The sequence below is a fragment of the Topomyia yanbarensis genome, chromosome 1, assembly GCF_030247195.1.
Source record: "Topomyia yanbarensis strain Yona2022 chromosome 1, ASM3024719v1, whole genome shotgun sequence".
In the NCBI taxonomy this organism is placed as follows: Eukaryota; Metazoa; Arthropoda; class Insecta; order Diptera; family Culicidae; genus Topomyia; species Topomyia yanbarensis.
In genome coordinates this window covers 200,432,591-200,454,470 of record NC_080670.1, presented here as the reverse complement: position 1 = coordinate 200,454,470, position 21,880 = coordinate 200,432,591, and the positions used below count along the sequence as shown (strand labels likewise).

Here is a 21,880-nt window from a genome sequence, read left to right as displayed (position 1 = left end):
CAACGTTTTTTCTGCGATGAATTGACCTAGTGCGGTCGATTTGTTGGATCCCCAGCATATGTGATGAACGTTGAAGTCACCTAGCGCTAAAATAGGACGTGGAAGCTGTTCGAGGAGGTCACATAGTTTTTCTTGGCACTGTTGGGTACTGGGAAGAGCCACGGTCCTTTGCAATGTTCCCCCGGCATGCCTCACTCTTTTCTCCGAGCAAGTATTGCGTTGTCTCCTAAGTTCCAAGTCGGTGACACCTTTCCTTAACCAGGGCACAGAACAGTGCGACTGTCAGTCCGAAATCACCGTTCAGCTCGGATCGATCACGGTATTCACCATGACCAGTATCCCGAAGCAAGTTCTCGTGGGCTCTAACACCATACAGCTTCAAGAACAGGCCATGAATATGTTCCGTGCCAAATTTCACAACCATCGAAGCACCATAAATGGTCTCAATATCCCCTAAATACACTTTATGGGGTCTTTACACGTCTTTATTCGGGATCAACCGGACCATGGTAGTAGTGTTTTCATAGGTTGAACCCATATCAAACACCCATGTCAAGCACCACGAGCATGGGGCTATTCGTTTGCTCGGGATCAGTCATAGGATGTCACTTGCATCAATCCTGATGAGCTGTTTGGCACTTCAGTTAGGCTTTGGTAGTTTAAGTGGAAGCAGTACAGACTCGCATGGACAGAGTTGCTTTACGATTTGTATGGCGTTTTATAGAGGATTAACAGAAATCACTGCCTAACACTACCACATCCTAGCCAGACTGCCTAACTCGCAGAAGGTCCGGAAGAGGGAAGAAGATGATCGTTATACCCCTGAACTCCTATCTCTGCTGCCCCTTTTGTATGTGTTTTTTGTATTGAAGGGGATTATTCTTGTTTCTACTATTCCTGAGCGCGTTGCTTTGTTTATTTTTTCCTTTTTTGCTTTCATCTACTTTTCTTGCCCATAATCGGTATATCCACGACCATCGACGACGTCGGAATCCGTCGAGATGAAAACCAATGCGGAGATGCCGAAAACTCTAACTCGCATCCCTTCATAGCCACCCTCGCAGGGGTTTTCCTCGCCTCGGGGCTGCTCAATATTGCCCATTATTGACTCATTTACATACATTCATTTACATGCGTCGAGACGTAACTCCGCTAGCGAATGACGGATCCCAATAGTAGCATGTCTGTAATAACATACGTACATGGAACTATTGAGAACCAGAGCTACAGGTCCAAAGCCCTGGTAAAGGAGGATGGTTGTGATGATCCGGGCCGAGATCACCACGTAAAGCAAGGTAGGGCATAACCCCAATTCCAAGGCGTGAAGCGACCCGTGCCGAGGGATGAGTGATCGAGGGGGTGAAAAAGATGCTCGATCGTTAACGGAGCCTGTGGGGTACCTGGGCAACCCCCACAGTAAGCGTCCCTTACCACGCTAATGCGGAGCTCTGGCGTGGCGGACATATATTTCTCGCGCTACTCGTGGGACTATACATGGAGGTAAATAAAAATAAAAATAAACAGACGGAGGTGCCAAACCCCTTCGCAAGAGGTGGTTTGGCGAGGTCTCCCCACCGTGGGGAGAGTAGTGGTGCGATGAGTGCTGCATCCGAAAGCACCAGTGACCCCCCAGCAGCGGTAGGCAATATCCCTACCAACGCATCGGAGGGGCCAATAGCTGCGATGCGCAAAGTAGCGAAGCAACTCGATTCTATAATCGACTTCGCTAGCGCAAAGCAGAACATAGCCAAGGAGTTGAAGTTGAGCCTCTTGGAGCTCCGGAAAGCTGTTCGTGTCGCAAGACAGGAACAGCAGGCATATGTTGAGAGGGTGGAATGTCGGGAGAGGCCCGACAGAGAAACCCAGACAGTGGCCTCCAATAGGGAGGAAAGAGAGAAGGTCGATAGAGGTTCACAGACAGTGGCCTTTACCTTCTACGGAGCAGCCACGTCGATCGGAGCGGCGACCGAGTTCCCCTCGAAGGGAAAGGGAAAGGGCAATCGCAAGACGGCATCGAATGCGAAGCGCCCTAGGAAGTCGCCAGGCGAGGGTGCCAAAACCGACACCACTCGGCGTGCAACCGTCAAGGTCAAACGCCGCCTGGGTGAGGTAAGCGAGGGCGAGAGTGACCTCGCTGTGGAGAGCGATGGTACCAGCAACCCGGCACGACCGGGGCAGGGGGGCTCAAACCCCTGGACGCTGGTTACCAAGAAAAAGCCGGCACCGAAACCGGAGGTACCGCGGCCTGCGAGGAAGGCCAAAGACAGAGGCGAAGCCTTGTGGTTAAAAACCGACAAGGACAAATACGCCGATGTCCTTAAATCGATGAAGGCGGCCGAAAGTCTCTCGGCCCTTGGGCAGGATGTGCGTAGCGTAAGACGCACCAACACGGGAGAGATGCTCCTGGTGCTGAAGCGAGGCGCACAATCAAGTGCAGTATATAAGGCCTTGGCCCAAGAGGTCCTTGGTGAGGGCGCTCAAATCAGGTCGCTAGGTGCGGAAACAACTCTCCAGTGCAAGCACTTGGACGAGTTCACGACCGCAGAAAACGTCGTCGCAGCCGTCAAGGAGCACTGCGGCGTCACAATCGAGCGGGCCTCTGTGCGATTGAGGGATGGACCCTCTGGCACCCAAGTAGCCTACCTCAGGCTACTGAATGCGGATGCCAAAAAGGTAACCGAGAAAGGGAAGCTGAAGATCGGCTGGTCGGTATGCCCTATTAGTATACCCCAGCCGCCTTCAGAGGACAGGTGCTATCGGTGCCTAGAATCCGGCCATAAAGCTTACGAGTGCAAAGGCATAGACAGGAGCAAGCTATGTCGTCGATGCGGCGAGGAGGGGCATAAAGAGCGGGGGTGCACTAAGGCATATAAGTGCCTTATCTGCACCGCTAAGAAGCAAGCCCATAAACATGCTATGGGCGGACCTTCGTGTCCCTTCGGCGAGTTAAATAAGAAGCCGTGAGAGTCACACAGCTAAATCTTAACCATTGTGCAGCAGCCCAACAGCTGCTGTGGCAGTCGGTCTCGGAGTCGAGGACAGATGTCGCCCTCTTATCAGACCCGTACAGCATCCCTGCCGGCAACGGCAATTGGGTGTCGGACGGGTCTGGAATGGTGGCAATCTGTACAACGGGAAGGTTCCCGGTTCAAGAGGTAATACACCCCTCCGCCGAGGGTGTGGCGATTGCCAAGATCAATGGTGTGTTCTATTGCAGCTGCTACGCCCCACCAAGGTGGCCAATAGAACAGTTCTACCAGATGATCGACAGGCTCTCGTCGGACCTCGTGGGCCGGAAACCGGTAGTAATAGCGGGAGACTTCAACGCTTGGGCAGCCGCTGTACAAATAGCAGGGGTCAAGCGCTAATGGAAGCGTTTGCGAAACTCGATACTGTGCTAGCTAATGATGGCTCCGCTAGTACATTCCGTAGAAACGGAGTGGAGGCGTGGATTGATTTGACCTTTGCCAGCCCGAGTCTGGCTCCAGGCATGGAATGGAGGGTAGACGAAGGCTACACCCATAGCGATCATCTAGCAATCCGCTTTAAGATCAACTATGGTGTGCAGCATCCGAGGGCGGGAGATCCCTGTCAGGTACGCGGGTGGAAGTCCAATCACTTCGACAGCGAAGCTTTCACCGCGGCCCTGGGACTGGAGGCCAACACCGACAGTCTAAGCGGGGATGCGCTGGTAGCTGTTCTATCACGCGCGTGCGACGCCACTATGCCGAGAAAAACACTGCCAAGAAACGGTAGATGCCCGGTATACTGGTGGAGTGCCGAGATTGCAGCTCTACGGTCAGCCTGTCTCAGAGCTAGACGTAGGATGCAAAGAGCTCGCACCGAGGATGCAAGAGAGAACCGCCGTGAAGCGTTTCGAGCTGCGAAATTAGCCCTTAACAAGGCTATTAAAAGCAGCAAGAGAGCGTGTTTCGACAACCTGTGTGAGAGTGCCAACGCGAATCCGTGGGGTGACGCCTACCGGATTGTGATGGCCAAGACCAAAGGGGGCTCCTCACCCCCAGAACGGTCTCCGGACCGGTTGGCAACGATTATCGAAGTACTCTTCCCGTCTCGAGCCACAAGCCCCTGGCCACCTGCACTACGAGACAGTGCGGGCACGGTCGAAATGGTGGCTCCAGTGACGAATGAAGAACTACTCGCAGTGGCTAAATCCCTAGCAATGAACAAAGCTCCAGGGCCGGATGGAGTTCCAAACAACGCTCTCAAGGCAGCGATCATAGCGAACCCGAACATGTTCAGGCTAGCTATGCAGAGATGCCTTGACGAGTGCCGTTTCCCCGATAGATGGAAAAGGCAGAAACTGGTGCTGTTGCCGAAGCCCGGGAAGCCGCCAGGCGACCCATCGGCGTACAGACCAATCTGTCTGATAGACACGACTGGCAAACTGCTTGAGAGGATCATCCTCAACAGGCTCACCCCGTACGCGGAAGGTACGGACGGTCTGTCAAGCAACCAGTTTGGCTTTCGGAAGGGTAAGTCCACAGTGGACGCTCTCAACTCAGTGATAAATACTGCCGAGATAGCGATCCAACGAAAAAGGCGAGGCATTCGATACTGTGCGTTAGTGACACTTGACGTGAAGAACGCATTCAACAGCGCAAGCTGGGATGCCATCGCGCTCTCGTTACACCGGCTTAGCCTACCGGTGGGTCTGTACCGGATCTTGGAAAGTTACTTCCAGAACCGCGTACTGCTATACGAGACCGATGCCGGTCAGAAAAGGGTTCCGATTACCGCCGGAGTCCCGCAGGGCTCGATTCTAGGCCCGGTTCTGAGACTGAAGTTCCCTCCTGGGGTCAAGATCGTCGGCTTTGCCGACGACGTAACCTTGGAGGTCTACGGGGAGTCAATTCCTGAGGTAGAACTAACCGCAGAACACGCGATTAGCACGGTGGAGGAATGGATGAGCGCGAGAGGCCTGGAGCTCGCTCATCATAAGACGGAGGTAGTTATCGTCAACAACCGCAAGTCGGCACAACCGCAAGTCGGCACAACATGCAGTTATCCATGTGGGAGAAGTCGTGATCACCTCACAGCGGAGTCTGATGTCTCTCGGAGTCATTATAGACGACAAGCTGACCTTCGGCAGCCATGTCGACTATACATGCAAGAGAGTGTCGACTGCTGTTGCGGGTCTATCGAGGATGATGTCCAACAGCTCAAAGGTGTGCGCCAGTAGACGTAGGTTACTGGCAGGCGATGCCGTATCTATCCTCAGGTACGGCGGCCCCGGGCCCGTCATGGTCAAGAGCACTGAGGGTAACCAGTTACCTACAGAAACTGGAGAGCACCTACCGCGTGATGTGCCTCAGAGAGATATCTACCTACCGCACGGTATCACACGATGCATCCTGCGTGATAGCGAGCATGATGCCAGTCGGGTTGGTCATTCGGGAAGATGAGGAGTGCTTCGAGCTACGTGGAAATAGAGGAGCCCGCGAGCGCACCAGGGTGACCTCTGTCGCCAGATGGCAGCGTGGGTGGGATAACTCCTCGAAAGGTAGGTGGACCCACCGGCTGATACCTAACATATTGAGCTGGGTGGGAAGGCCCCGTGGGGAAGTTCACTTCCACCTGACACAATTCCTGTCAGGCCATGGCAGCCTGCCCGGACTGCCCAGGTGTAGACGAAACTGCAGAACACATACTGTTCGTATGTCCTCGGTTCGACGTCGAAAGAAGCGCAATGCTTGACGTCTGTGGCTGGGACACAACCCCTGATACCCTTATTCAGCGGATGTGTCAATCGGTGGAGAAGTGAAACGCAGTCTCGGCTGCTACCATCTAGATTGCCTGTAGGCTAGAGGTAATCTGGCGAACCGAGCAACAGACGACGGGCACGGCTAACTAGCAATTGGTTAGTTGGAGCGAAAAAGGCCGAGCGCAAAAAAGGGAGTGAATGGTCTGTTCATGCTGAGGCAGGTTTGGCGCAGCGACTGGCAACCGCGTAAGGGGTAAACCCAGCCATCCCGAAGCAAGGCAGAAGAGCGAGTATATAGGCGTATAAGTGGACTGCCTCATGCCAAGATGGGAGGGTCGTAGCATAGTATGTTGGGACTTAGCTATCGATGCCTCGTGGCGTGGCAGAGGAGTGAAAGGGTGAGCATCCAAGTCAGTCTCACATGGTATGGGTGGGGCGAGCACAAAAGTAAGCCCAGCAAGGAATGAGTAAGGTGAGCACCCAAGTAAGCCTCATACAGGGCGTATGAATGCGTGAGAGTGAATGAGTATATTAAGTACAGCCATCCCCCAGAAGTAATACCGAGAGGTAGTTCCTGGGGGGAACGATGTCGGAGCCCAATGAAGTTTAGTCGGTATTAATGGCAGCGTCATCATTCGAGCCCGACACGCCCCCAGTACACCCCGTGTGGTAGCTTGGACACCTACCAATACCACGTGTACTGGGCTAGGACGTAAATGTCTTCTCCATCGTAAAAAAAAACACCCAGCTCGAAAGAACCGGTATAAGTCGGTGTGTTCATCTATCATTGAATACCGTCCGCAAATCTTACTCTTGCTGCCACTTGACCATCGAGTCAGCTTTTAATATTTTCCGTGTTCCACCGCTTAAAGCAATCGTTATCAACTACAATGATGCAGATAGGAACCGTTCCAGCGATAACACAGATTACCTCCGATGAAGTTGTGATGTACTCCCTAGCTCAGTATACACTAGGCAGAAGGCGGTTCTAGCTACTGCTTGGCTCAGTTTTGCTCATCATAATCCCGAAAAAAGCGCTAAATAGCCTTGGTAGCCTTCTCGCAAGCCTAGTCGACAAGGGTGTTGAAATTTAGTCGGTCATCCAGCATCACACCGAGTTGTTTCAGCACACGCTACGAAACTGTGATATGCTCCCCGATAGTGATTTCTGTCGGCCGCAGTATTTTGCGGTCGATGACTAGTAGCAAGTCCGTTTTGTGGTGGGCTATCTGCAACTTCTCTCCTTGAGTTCAGTTTTGGATCCTGTCAATGCCTTCGGACGATTCCCCCAACGCTCTTATTACGATGTCGTCCACACAACCGATGATCTCTACACCCGTAGGTAGCTTGATCGTCAGCACGCGGTTATACATTCCAGAGCATTGGAGCTAGTATGGAGCACCGTGGGATTCCTGCCAAAATTCTAACCGATAACTGTCCGGTATCCAGTTCTGGAATAACTCCTGAGCATTCTGCAAAGGTAGCTAGGGACACTCATTTTGTGCAGCGAATCAACAATGGCTTCCCAACACGAACTCGAGCACAAGCGATTCTGAAAAGTCAGGTACATTGGATTAAAATAATTTGAAAATAAGAGACAAAAGTAAGCATTGTTACAAACCAATAACTGCTAATTCAGCTATCAATAAAAGCGCCCAATAGTAGAAATTGACTATATTAAAATTAATTTGTATCTTGCCGCCCTGCACGTTTTTTCAACACACACACATTGGACCTCGAAAAGTTTTTCGCTCCGTCGTTGGGCGGAGCCTGGCGCTTGAGAACGTGATGATGGAAACTTTCACCGGATCCGTGGCGGAACAGGTTTTTTTTCGCTTTCCTCATACATTTTTTTTCTCTTCATCCCTGCACGCAAAACGGTTAATGGGAGTTGGGAAATGGCTTGTTCATTTCCAGACCGGAGCAAATTACACTGACCGGCAAACCGCGCTCTTGTAAGCTATGTGGGTAATCCTTCACATTTGGGGAGTTTTCTGCTGCCACGAATCCCATTAGCTTGAGTTATTTCGTTGTGTTTTTTTTGTTGCACGAGATCTTCAAGTTGGTTGTTCCCATTAGTTTGAGGATGTGGAAAAATAATTGTTCGACTGGCATTAGTTGGAGTGGTCCACACCTTACCGCCAAATGTGACCTACACACTGGTGGGTGGGGGTGTTCGAGTCAAAACAAGATTCAAGTTTAGCTTCGAACTAGTATCGATCCTAGGTTCCTATATCTACCATCCAAGGATACACGTCCCACCGAGAGAACTGTCTAAGGCGAGCAAAACAAATGCGAGCACAATTGCCGCTAATGGCGATTAATCGCCGGGGCTGACAGCAGCAGCAGCATCAGCACCAACAGCAACAACCAGGATTACGATGACGTGGCGGATTAGTGTGGCACGACTCACTTTCTTTCCGGATGGGGAAGGAAAGAAGCAAAAAAAATACATAATCGCATCCGCCGCCTCCACCAAATTAACATCTTTGAGGTTAGGGTGGAGCATCGGGGGAAGATAAACAGGGCTAGGCGTCGATTTTCCCAGCTCTGCAAAAAAAAACTAAAAGACAAGTTGATGGGGTGGGGAGGCGATAGCGGGTGTGTGTGTGGTTCACAGCCTACTATCGCATCGCTCCAGTCGGGCGTTAAAACACCATTAGCGGACGTTATTTGAGTGGGTCTACGACAAAATCAAAGCTACGCAATGTACCTAACCTAAATTGATGAATTGCATAGCAGCTACATAATTGATGGACTGGTTCCTTGTGTTGTTTTGATTTCATTGCTTTGATGTTGGGGAGACGGGCTTGTCGATGTTTGTTCTGTAGCTTACCCGAAACGGCACTCTATTGTGCCGGGTGTTTCGGGATCAGTGGTTCGAGCTTTGAGGGAATCAAAATGGCGTTGTGACCCTCTCCCCCAGAATTTTCGATGAAAGATAGTTCCCACGAGGGGCGTTTATATGTGGTCAACAGCCAACGACAAAGTTTGCGTGAGTCAGAAATTGTAACCCGACATTTCACAAATGATAAAGGATACTGTTTCCGTGTATACAAAAAGGATTAACTTTATAATTTCAATAACTTCGCTTATCTTGATTATTAACCTCTTCCGAATTTACCGGCAGCACAATAGATTTTAATTAATTTAAATTTTTCCTTAAAAATTGGATTTGCAAATGTTCCGTTGTATTAGTTTGTAGAACTTGTGTTTCGACTTCGTCTCATCAGAATCCGACACTAACTTAGTGACAGGGCTAAGCTAATTAGCCTCCTTGCCATATACCACTCTGCGTTTGAGTGAGATCTAGTACAAATTAATTCGATTCACTTTGAATTTAACTCTCAACTCTCGGCTTAGCTAACGGAACAAATAAAAACACAAACCTCAGAACAGGAGAAACAAATGAAAATAACAACACCAACACTACTGTACGGGGGGACCGAAATGCGACATAAAGCGGCTAACAAGGCGGCATGATTGCCATGTTTTCCCCCAACCCATCCCTAGCTTATTTTCTGGGCGTGGAAAGTTTAGCAGAACTCCCAGCAATGGGCCTTAAGAAGACAAAAATGCGGGGGTAGTAGTAGGCTCGGGGGACATAGGCCGCGCTTAGCTTCAAAGGCAGCAGTTGTAGTAGTAGTAGCGATAGTAAGTAGCATTCCAACGACCAGCCCGATGACGACTTACCTTGCGTGGGGGTGGAACGTTGCAAAACCGGCGACGAATTCCGATGAATCTGCAGCTCCGGCGGGGGCTCCAGAATGTCCCGGTACTTGGACACCATCAGCACCGAGATGAAGTACACGATGGCCAGCGAGAGGAACTGGGCCTGCTTGGTTTCCTCCTGGAACAAACGTTTCTTCAGATTAAAAATTAGCGATTCTGCCTCACTGAGGGTGTAGGCTGTTGGGGGAAAGGGGGGTTCTGGTAGGCATGGGAGGCACACAAGATTCAAACGGTACGATTTTTTATTAGCTTAAACATCCAGACTACGAATTCCTTGAGATACCTTGCTGATGTTCCGAAAACCGAAACTTATCCCTCAAAAGCAGCAAAAAAATATTCAAAAAATCCTTCAATAACCCGCCCCTCACCGCGTAACCCCGTCGTTTGAATGTTGTGTGTTTGCGCAGCACTTACCACATCCCGGTAGATAACCGCCCGCAACCGATTGATGTCCATGTCCTGCAGTAACTTCTCCGGATCCTTCACCGGGCTCATCGGCCCCGACAGCGACTCGATGATTGTCTTCGAAGTAGTCTGGGCACCTCGGATCAGAGCCTGTAGATGTGCCCCGCCCGGGATGTCCTTCAGTGACATACCGTTGTAGAGACCACGCGTTCGTTCCTTACACTCGAGACAGTTGCGAACAGCACAGGTGCAGACCAGTCGGAGACACTGACGTAGAATGCCACCGCTGGACATGTTTTTCTCCGCTTCGAGTTCACCGAAGTTTAGCGAGCTGGCGAAGATCAGTACGTCGGCCATGTTGACCAGACGCTGCAGGAAGGATACGGCTACGTCCAGTGGCATACCCTGGGTGGGTTCCAGGACGTCGAGTTCGGACTGTTTTTTTTTGTTGGGGGAGAGAGGGATAAGATAAGATAGAATGTTAGTATTCGATCGAATATGAGAAGAAGTAGGAATACTTACGTTAGGAGACGTCGCACTGGCGAGCAGCGGCAGAAGACCGCCGCAAGCGATGATCAGATTGTCGGCTAGCTGCGAGATTAGATGAACGGTGTTCACAACGAAGATTGCGTTTTCGGCAGAATTTACGAAATCTAGAACACTCTTGGTGGAGTGGGATCTCCACACCTGGATGTCGGTTTCCAGGGAGAACAGCACATCCGACAGTAGACGCTGGTGGATGTAGGACCACTTGAACTCCGGTATCCGGAACGGGGGCCGGGTTGGTCCCGGCGAGAACATTGGACGGTTTGATGTGGATTTAGAGCGGTGCTGTTTTGCGGCAGCTCCAACAACGCCGGATTCGTAGAGAACCGGCGGGGAATCGGTAGTGGTGCTAGTTGAGGCATTCACTGCCGTCTTCTTGGCGGTTGATGGGAGAATGGTTGATTGAATTGCGTTGCTTGACGCGACCGAATCTTGTTCGATTACAGTAGCTACCGTTACCGGAGTATCGGGAACTTCACTTTCCTCGTCGTCCTCTTCATCTTCCGGTTCTTCGTAGTCAAGATCTTGTTTGGGTTCGCTAGAGGATTCCGTTCGGGCGATTTCCGCCGAAACAGTATCTAGCTTCATAATCGAGAGCTGTTTCTCTGGACTGGATTCAGTACTCATCTGTTCGTTTTCGTCGATCGGTTCCGGGGTGGAGATCTGCTCCGCTCTCATCACAGCGTCGGAAATGATTGAATCAACTACCTCCTGGACATGTGCTTCAACATCGCTTCGATCAGTTTCCATCGGTTGGACGTCATTTTCGTTCGAAGCAGTTTCATCACTTCTCAAACAATTATCCACCAGTTCGTTCAATATCTCGGTCACCATTGCCCTAACCTGTTCCTCACTTTGTTCCACTTCTTCGCAACCTTCGCTATTGCTACTTAGATTAGTATTGTTTAAATTGTTGCTATTACCACTAGTTATTGCACTTGACGCTACGCTATCAGTCTTCTGCGGGACACTGTCTTCTGTACTGTTATTGTTGTTCAACGTGTCTTCGCTTTCCGTAGCTGGTGCCATGCTGGAAGTCTTCAGCGATAGCACCCCCTTGACCACTTCGTTCACTGCCAGTTCGATTTCCTCGTCCTTGATCACCGGTGACGATGTCGCCTGCTCCGAACTGGAATCCTGAATTTCCTCCGATTGATTCATCAAATTTTCCGACTTGCTAATGATCTCCTCAACTATCCCTTCCACCACCATCTCCGACACACTTTGACTATCCTTCAACGATCCAATCTCCAGTGCCCTCTTCAGCTCACTCTGCGACAGTTCTTCTTCTTCCTCCTCCAACTCCTCACCTTGTTCTTCTTCCAATTCTTCCTCCTCTTCCTCTAACTCTTCCTCTTCGTCTTCCTCACCCTCGTGACCATTTTCCAACACTCCCCTCAGTTTGCTCTTACCCTCTTCACCAGCTTCCTCCTCCTCCTCCTCCTCCGGTGCACAGATACACTTCTTCGTGGCTGCTTTTATAGCCGCAACTTCCTCCTTTCCCTGCCCTCCACCACCACCATCATCACCCCCTCCTCTATCCCCCGTCCCACCGGCACCCCGCTCCCAACCGCTGATCGTACTGATCGGCCTTTGCTGCCTCAGCGCCGGATCCGTAATGTTATCCGTCCGATGCTTCTCGTAGTGTTCATACATCTGCGCAAACTGCAACTTAAACTCCTCATACGACACCTTCGAGTGAACGATCGCCAACGTATCGACCCAAACCCTCCAACCGCCGTACTCATACTTGATCGCATGATGCAACAGCATCCGAAACAGCGAGTAAACCATATCCGACAGTTTCTGTTCCTCCGAGTTCTTCGGGTGTATGTACGCCATCGCAATCAACCACTCCTGCCAGACGCTCATCTGCAGTACCGTACGACGATTCTCCCGGTTATTGTTACACAGTAGGGTCATATCGGAAAGGAACAGTTTCTTCACCTCCAGCAACTGTTCGCTTTGTTTCGACTGACGGATCAGTGTGGCGACCACCTTCAGGATCATCGGATTTTCCAGCCGGTAGTGACTTTCCGGTTCCGGGTGTTTCGCGTACAGAATCTGCTGTGAGATGTGCTCGGTCATGATTTCGTACAGCACGTTGTAGGTCGGCAGCGAGAGCGATTCCTCGTACAGTAGCAGCCGCTCCGCCAGTAGGGTGTATAGGTTGTGAGGGGACATTACGTCGTATTTTCTTCTGTTTTGGGGAAACGAAAGGAAATTAAATACTTAAGTTGAAAGTGATTTTTATTGGAAGATACTCACTTATGGGTGCTACGGGACAGAAAGAAGCCAAGCAATTTCAGTGCCTGCAGTCGAATCAATTGACTTTCCGCCGCCAGCAACTTAAAAATCGTACGGACACCATGTTTCACATCGAAAGCCGGCACCATCGAGCTCGGGTGTTCGGACATCAGCGATATCAACATCTGCAGTACGTCGTGCAGATTTTCGTCCTCGTGCATTGTCATCAGATAGTTCAGGATACTCTGCAACTCATCATCCTTCACTCCATTACCGATCATGATCAGCTGTTTGAGGAAGAGCAGAATGTACGCCCGAATCGCTAGAATGTCCTTCTGGGCGGGTCGGGGTCCATCCAGTCCCTTCGGCGTAATACCGGACTTGGCCCGGGGGTTTACGACCCAGTAGTAGAATTTGAGCGTGTGAACCGTTTGCAGTACGGTGCTCACCCGTCGCACGTTGCTGTAGATCTGGGTGTCGCTGAGGAACTCCGTCGCCAGGTAGGCGTATAGGCGGGCCTGTACCGTGGCCGGTGTGTAGATCCAGAGCGATGGGTTGAACAGGACGTGATCTAGTAGCTGCCAGGTAAGGAAAGAGAAACAGAAGAGCTTCATTTTAACTTTGATTTTCGTCTGTCCTGCCACAGGCCGATTGTACTCTCTGGCATGCAGCAAGGATTTTGGTTACTTTTTTGTGGATTAACAATAAAACGAGTAAACGAGAAATTTTTTTGGGGGTAGGAGAGGTCGAGAGATTTTTTCGTAGATTTCTTGGGGTAGAGAAGTCAAACGAACGTGCAAAGTGTGGTAGCAGCTAAACTAGAAGCGTATATAAAAAACGAGGCACACACTAAACATGCATAAATCAAAAACCATAAAATTTACTATGCTATATTTCTCCTTCAGTAGAGAACAATTTTGATAAAAACTATTTCTTCTCCATTAAGGAGAAAATTGTTTAAAAAGATCTTTCTGCGTAAAGAGCATAAAACCAACAGTTATAAAATTTGCGTTTCGACTTCGTCTCATCAGAATTCGACATAAACTTAGTGACAGGACTTAACTAACGCCGGATTGACACTAGCTCAAAAAAAAAAACGGAGTAAAAAATTCGTGTTCCACAACATGTGTCTCCGTTTTTTAGAGAAAGCGTCAATCCGGCTTAGCCCTGTCACCAGTCTTCCCATATGCACATTGCACACAATGTTCGCTCTGGTTCTGTGCTGATATTAAACCCACACTTCGTGTACGAACTCAAACACGTTGTTTCGCACCTAAACACGTGCACATGTTCGCCTACACAACTGAACCCCATGTACGTACACGGTGTGCATACACATCGGTTCGTGGTACCAGTTTTCTCTTTCTCACTCTCATCGTCACTAGCGCTGACTCTTTTTGCCATATGCGAGTCGTTCTCGTGTATGCACCCGGTGTACGTACACGGATGTTTGAACTAGAGTTCGCTTGAGTTCGATGTTCGAGGCGAACTTGTACATCGAGACGAAGCATGCTTGAAGTTGAACGCGTGTACGAAATTTTGTACCTGTCACTAAGTTAGTGTCGGATTCTGATGAGACGAAGTCGAAACGCAAATTCCATAACTAATTTCAATAAATTTAAATCAAGGACCCTATTCTCACAGTCACGTCACCTAGTGACTAGAAAGAACTTCCCTTCTAGTCACTAGGCGACGTGACTATGAAAATAGAACCACAAATATACGACATCAATTATTGGTTCACAAATTTTTACATTAGGAGACTATTGTACCATCAAGCGGCGATCACTTTATTTTAAACATTCTATGTTTTGAACAATATTGATTTGGATAAGCTTAAACTTCGGTAGAAAAAAAGCGAAAGGAATGACAAAATGTTGGCACCAATTGATCGAAAATAGTTACAACAATTTTGCAATAAATTTTGACATATAACAATATTGTATTAAATTTCGAAAACTTGTTCGACTTTCTTGAAGTTTGTTGTTGTTACTACTAATACTCTACTAATAGTCCTTCCCAACACGAACCGTCGCTGCAAAGGACTTCTCGAAGACTCGTTGGAATAACTTCTGATAGAATAATTAATGAAGGTGAAAATTGGAGCTTTGTGTTACGTTAACTCACCTACATTCAGTTTCATGTCAGACCAAGGCGAAAGCTTTATTTTGCAGAACAATCACAATTGCATGGTTGAAAGCATTGAAATTAAGATTCCCGTGAATATGGAAAACGACACAATAGAGGTAAGACAACACGATATAGCATCACGCACCCCTCGTGAGCCAATTGCAAAATTTATGTCACAATACGGAGAAATGGGATCTATAACACACGATACTTAGAAAAACTTCTTACCGGATGTTTCTAGCGGTATTCCTGTGGTAAGGATGCGAATCGAAAGACTTATTTTCTTCCACTTCCACTTGACTATAAAATTTAGAACTCACGGAACTAAAACGCCAAACGAATCCAACACACAATCTTCAGAGCTACCAGCAGTGTTCAGAATCCACTAACGGTTGCCAAATTCTTCGCCGGTGTACAGGCCACAATTGCACCTACAAACGCAGCATCCAGCACCCCAGCATCAACTGCCAGCACCATTGGCAAGTAATACTATTGATGACCGATTTACCATGTACTATGTAAAAAAACGTGCAAAAAACCACGTTAATTGCGAAATCCGTGAAAAAACCGCGATTTTCAAAATTCAAGCCCGTTCCAAAAATATCCATATTTATTGGTTTTTCAACAATTCCGCTAAACCGTAAGACGCCACCTTGATTTTGAAAATTGCCTCAAGAATAGTTATATGGCATCTATTCGTTAATCCTGCTTCAAAACTACCTATATTGTAGAAGTGTCAGCCAAATGGATTTTCAAGATCCGCTTTTTCCATTTTTCCAAAAATTTTCTAAGTTCTTGGCATTCAAAGGGACTAGAATAGAAGCAAAACTCCAAAATTGCTCAAGTCTTTTGCCTTAGATTTTTTTTCATTTTCATTTTTTCCGAAACCGTGTGAATTGGCGAAACCGTTCAAAAAACCGTGCTAATTGCGAAAACCGTGTAAAGCCCATGTAACAGTCAACTGTTGTTATTGCAGGAGCCAACCTCACACAGCAGTTCTTTTTACTTAAGCACCATTCCGGTTACTACACCATCAATCTCTACTTCCCGGTTGGGTACGTAGACACGATACTTTTTCGTTAAAAAGCTCGCAGCGAACAATTTTGTCTGTTCAAGGCCGCTCACAGACACCCTGATGTTTACCTGGCCGAAGCTGATGACGTTAAACGGAATTAAGTTTTATTTTTTGTGTTTCGAATTCATCTCGTCAGTAACTAGCACCATCTGGGTGTCTAGTTAGACGATGTATCTAAACTAGTACCCAAATTGGCACTAGTTAGACACACAAAAATTCCAAACAGTTCACACGACACATGTGAACGTTCAAAGCAACTGACTTGTCCCGAGTGATGTCCCGGGAAGCATGCACAGAGGCTCAGGTTTGCTGACGAGAAAGCGAAAACGAACTCTTGTCTTTTGGCTCGGGAGCCAAACGCCTTGCATTATGCAATATTAGTTCCCATAAGGGTGGATTAAACCACTTTGTGCGTTAAGGGTCCAAAAATGGAATATTTTTGATCCGGAAGCCGGTTGAATTCGATGGATATAATTTCTATCGAATAGATGACATATCGGCATTAGTTTTGCTATCGATTGGATCATTCGGGGAAACGCTCGAATCGACCTGTATTGAGCATAAGGGGATGTCTGTCGGTCGGTCATGGGAGATGAATCCTTTGTCGGCGAATACCAAAGCCAGGTTTCGAGAAGGACGCTCAACGATGGATCAGATCAGATGTTTACCCTGTTCTGAACAAATTTCGAGAAAACCACTTGCGGATTCATCATCTACTTGTGAATTTCAAGGCGGTGTACGATTCAGTGAAACGAAACGAACTGTGGCTAATCATGCTTGGACATGGATTTCTGACAAACCTAAATAGGCTGATTCGTACAACGCTGAATGGGTCAAATTTAGGCGCCAAAATGACCCAGGAAACCTCCTACTCGTCTATGCCGTTAGTTAGATAGATTCAAGCAGAGTGCTGCACTTTCTAATCTGTTGTTAAACAAAACACTGCAGGAGGCTCGATACAAAGATCCGATGATTTTTATCTACGCGGATGACATCTCCATCATTGGAGTTGATCGCAGAGCAGGGGAAGAGGCATGAGTGCTTTTTAAAAGGGAGGTCGCGTGAATCGTACTGACGATAAACTCTGACAAGACAATTGGTAATTCATAAAGCTTTGAAACGGATTGAGGACTGATGGTCCAGGATCAAGTTGGAAATCTAAAATACATTCGATCATGATTCGGAGTGCCAAGAATGGTCGACACCGATGATGATCATAATGGAAAATAAACGAAAATAGAAACAAACATTTTTGAGTCTCTATCGGATCTCGTACACGAAACTTGCTATTGCGAGTGGAGACCATCTTTCGCGGCGGAAACATTTTTGTTAGCTTGTCTATTGCCTTAAGAAAACCATAGATGTTAGCTTCCTCGCTGATGGGGCTGGTTGTGGATTTGGAGGTGCTAGACGCTGCTTTTGCGTTGTCATTACGGCTCCTAAAGAACAGCCACAAATTTGGCACCCTTTTGTAGTTCGGATTACGGTATTACTTGTTTTGATCAGGCCCGAAGACCCGTCGTTTTTATCAGCCCCTTTGGTGTATTTTAGTTAGAAAAAAGTGGGGACAATGACCCAATATATTCATTTCTTTCTTATTAACCTTCCGGCTGTCCCGCTTGTGAACTGAGTGCACTCTGCTCTGAAAATCTAACGAAACTGTCCTAGGGCACCAGCGGGTGCTCGTTCAGTGAGCCATTTGCGCGACTTCCGGTGGGTTAAACCTAAGCTGGTAAAATATTCTTCTTTAGTCCCTAGATATGACCTCATAACCCTGGCTGGTTGACAAAACCTGGTCAAAAAGCTGACAAAATCGGGGCCTGATAAAATCGGGTCTTCACTGTATTTCTTATTGAGCTTAGGGTTAGTACGCGGAACCAGATCGTTTAGGCGTACCTCTAATTTATTAACTCTTATATATGAGAATATTAATTCCAACGCTGGCGCTTTGGACAATGTACATATAATTTAAAAATTTGGCTTTTTTCCAAATTCACAAATTTTACAGGTGCTTCATAATTTTGCTACCAATTACTCTGCAAATGAATATTTTTTTCCAACCATTTTTAAGCTTTTCATTTTTTGCTTGGATAACATTGGTATTTGGTTACGGCATTTTGAATGAAATGTTAGTCTGCAAAAAGAACCTTTCAGACTTTGTTTTCTTCACAGATTTTGTAATATGTTAAACAGACTCAGTCCAGCGCTTACTGACCGGCAGTGTTCACTGAAACTAAATGCTTTACTCTTTATTTATTGATAATTAAAAAGACGTTTAGCTCCTGGCGACGGAAGGTAATAGCTCTACTGTACATCCAAGGACTTATTTCCTTGGATGTACAAAAATGCATCATGAGATCGTTCTCATATACTGTAAAGTCTCGCATTAATTTACTTAAGTATCACCTGAATACGTGTAATGTACTAAAACTTCTAAGAATAAAAAATCTTTGATTTCAACACGAATTTCATTAAGCGGAGTTTTCGTTTAATATAATTCTTGAACATCTAACTTCATTCACTTATTTAACTTGTATCCCGTAGAGGGCCGTCTACCCAAGTGAAGCAATAGAGACGATGCTGGATGTTTTCCTCGTCGCAGTTTTGTCACATACTTTGTGCGAGTGAAACAAACCAGGTTTTGTGTCTGTTTCGCTAAAGGTTTTCACGCATTCTCGGTGCCAGCTGAATCGATTGCATCCAGCCTATGTTTGTGCCGAACCCTAGACTCGTGCATCCGCTTTCGAAAAAGACTTACCCGATGGTGTAATGGATAGCTAACGAGAGTACAAGTGTCTGCTCTAAATTCATTGAACTCGGTCAGGCTGCTCCTGATTCTGATTTCTAATTAGGGATTAAGCTCTATATCTTCGGAAGACATCGAAGGAGCTGACGGAGCGATATTTCTGTCATGCCCGAAACTTTAAAAGTTTGCCCAGACAAGCTCCGGGTTGTGATTTCCAGTCTCAAACATTGCTGGAGGTAAGATTTTTACGAAGAAATGCCGTGTCTACGCACCCGCCCACAATGTAGAGATAAATGGAGTAGTCCACGAATCGAGTTTAACATGATTTAATCTACTGGAGCACAAGGTTGTCTGTTTCAAAAACCCCCTGCTCCTAAACGTTTACAGAAACCTGATGGAGCCGACCGTTACCGACATTGCAAAAGTCCACCCAGATGAACTGAGAGGGGTGGTTTCCGGCCTAAAACAGGCAAATTACATTGCTGGAGTCAAAATTCTTACGAAGAAGTACCGAGTCTACGTACCCGCATACAAAGTTGAAATCGACAGTGTGGTCACAGACTAGAGTTGGATTCATAAATCTGCCGGAGGACGATGTTGGCTGTTCTAAATACTCCCTTCCTACAGACTAAAGATTTTAGATTGCAAAAGGTCGCATTCAGCAATAACTACAAGGGACAGAACAAAATTACGGGTGACCTTCGCTGGATCTGTTTTGCCAACTTACGCCCTCTTCAAATAGCTGTAAGTAAATAAACCTATTGGAAATGCTGCTTCAAAGCCGAATCAAGTTGCTCGTGGACTTGGAAATTTTAGAAGCGCTGCATGTCCAGGGACATCAACACTCGTGTTACCTCATCACAAAAGGAGATTCAGCCCAGTATTGGTCTAATAAAATTTTCTGACATCATGGACTTGATTTTTACAGCTTTCAATGTTACCGAATCTCTTAAAAGGAGAATTATGAACTTTTCTTCACGCATCGAAAACGTTTTTAATGCAGTTGAGTTGAGTGATAAATGCCCGCTCCTTTCCAGCGATCGTTTACTTCGATAGCTACTTCAACAAACGAGGTACCGGATTTGATCACAGTTGGATTATATGTGGAAGGTAATCATTGATCTCCACGGTAAAGCCTAAAGGTTCAAGTGTATCAGAAACAAAGACAACCTAGATCTCACTCAAAACCATCGAATCAACTTTTCTGAGAAAAAGTTAACGTCTCTAGCGAGCTTGTTTCTAAACGCCATGATTCAAGCTCAAACGAGACAAACCGTTGTGGGACAAAGAGTGGTCACAAGTGTCCCGGACAAATCCCCGGCGCATAAACCCTTTTTGAACATGGGATCGCCAGAAAATTTCCGGTTATGCACACCGTTAGACACTCAAATGAAAAGCTTGATGAAAGTTAAAAAAACGCGATTACTGGCGCCGGTTCGTTGGCGGATTAACGGGAGAAACATCGATGAACATTCTTTGGAACATGGTCCGGATAAATCGATGCAGTACTAACGAAAGCGTGTAACATTCTAACCGTTGGATATTTGCCAAGAAGGTTAGACTGGATTCTGAGCTGCAGCAAAAATTCCTATCGCGTTGGATTCCCTCAACGATATCGCAAACGAATCACCGTTTTCTATGGTCAAGAATCTACCAGATTCTGCCCAAAAAAAAAACGGTTGTTGAATTCATTTTATATGTTTCCTTACGTCCTTTACGATTGGAGACAAATGAGCGCCATCGTCATCTAAAAACCACGAAAGCCACCCTCCGATCACAACTCGTATTGGCCGATTTCAATACGTTCATGTAACGTCCGGAAATTGTACTTTCTGTAGTCCAGACCATTGAATTCAAGCTTCAATAGTTTCAATTCACATACACTATTTGACCTCCGCAAGGGTGAGGCCCATACGATTGCCGTGTAGCAATGCCTTCTAATGACCTAAACGTGCTCATAAAGAGCAAATAGTATCATTTTTTAAGAACATTAAGGGGTTTTTGATTCAGTATCAACGTTTTTTTCTGAGAACCCCACTAGCGTAGTGTCAGAAAAGTGCGTTACTTGCATGTTTCCTGTGTGTGGGTGGCGGGCCCCGATTTTAAAGTGTGTTGGAGGAGTCTTTGTGGACTTGCTCTATTTGCATGTTTTTTTTCATTTTTTACATTCCACCAATTTTTTTTAAATTGCGGTTTCTTCCATTTTTGCATTTTTACCATTTTGTTTCTACTTTCTATTTTCATAATCCTTAAGTTTTTAAATTTTAATTTTTTTTGCTAAGTTTTAAAAACATTCTAAGATTTTCTTTTATTTTCATTTTAATTCCTTCCTAATTCTAATTATTTTGTTTCACGCTCGGACCTTTTTTTTTGTTCTTACGGATCGGATTCCAATCTTCTTCGACATTTGCTTCTGTGTTGGTGGTGCTGGTTGTTGGTTTGGAAGCACTAGGCGCAATCGTTGTCACGTTGCTGTTGGAATTGTTAGTTTATTTCAAGATAGAACACGAAACTATCGCAAGGTCGTTGGATTGTGTTTTAGAAGCAGATATTAGAGGCCATTTTTTGGTGTTGTTAGTAGTGGATTGTTTTTTCACCGAATTTGGCGCTTGGCTGGCGTAGTAGACATGACATAGTTACAACATTGGCACGAAGGGATCTGACTGCGTTATGTGAGCAGCGTTGTTTGATTATAGATAACGCTTTCTTTAGGAGATTTGCATTCAGTTGTCAGATAAGAAGGAATAGGTTTAGGCTGTCGTATTCTTTCAACACCGTTGGAAATATCTGAAAAAAGTTTCTTCGTTTTTCGACATAATACGTTTAAGGTAGTTAGTCAAGTTTGGTTGCGTGAAGTCATTACATTACATTCCTATGGAGCACCCCAGCAAACGAAATGCCCATAATACCCCCATGCTCATGGGGTTTGACATGGGTGTTTTAAATGGGTTCAACCCATGAAAACACCATCACCATGGTCCGGTAGATCCCATATGCAGTACCATATGTTGGTGTATTTATGGGTTATTGAGGCCATTTTATGGTGTCTTGATGGTTGTGAATTTTGGCACGGACCAGGTTTAAGGTCTTTTCAAGGGGCTATGTGGTGTTTGAACCCATGAGTATTTGCTCGGGCAGTGCTGCCAGAAACAGTGTAAGTTAACGGTGTAATCTTGTCATATCTTCGATGTCTTGAAATACTTTTGAAAACTGGTAAAACCTTTCAATTTCGACTGTTTTCGACTACAATTTCCAATCAACTGAACTATTCTAA

General features: G+C 46.7%; 1 protein-coding gene across 2 annotated transcripts in view; it reads right to left on the bottom strand.

Annotated features, from left to right (window-relative positions):
* LOC131687645 (neurobeachin) overlaps positions 1–21,880 on the bottom strand; it is a 186,763-nt gene that overhangs the window by 42,128 nt on the left and 122,755 nt on the right. For both annotated transcript variants that reach the window (XM_058971732.1, XM_058971740.1), the window contains exons 12-15: positions 12,677–13,263; positions 10,385–12,608; positions 9,872–10,297; positions 9,419–9,590 (exon numbers count right to left, since the gene is read on the bottom strand). In XM_058971732.1, coding sequence (XP_058827715.1) covers positions 9,419–9,590; positions 9,872–10,297; positions 10,385–12,608; positions 12,677–13,263 — 3,409 coding nt within the window. The remainder of the gene's footprint in view (positions 1–9,418; positions 9,591–9,871; positions 10,298–10,384; positions 12,609–12,676; positions 13,264–21,880) is intronic.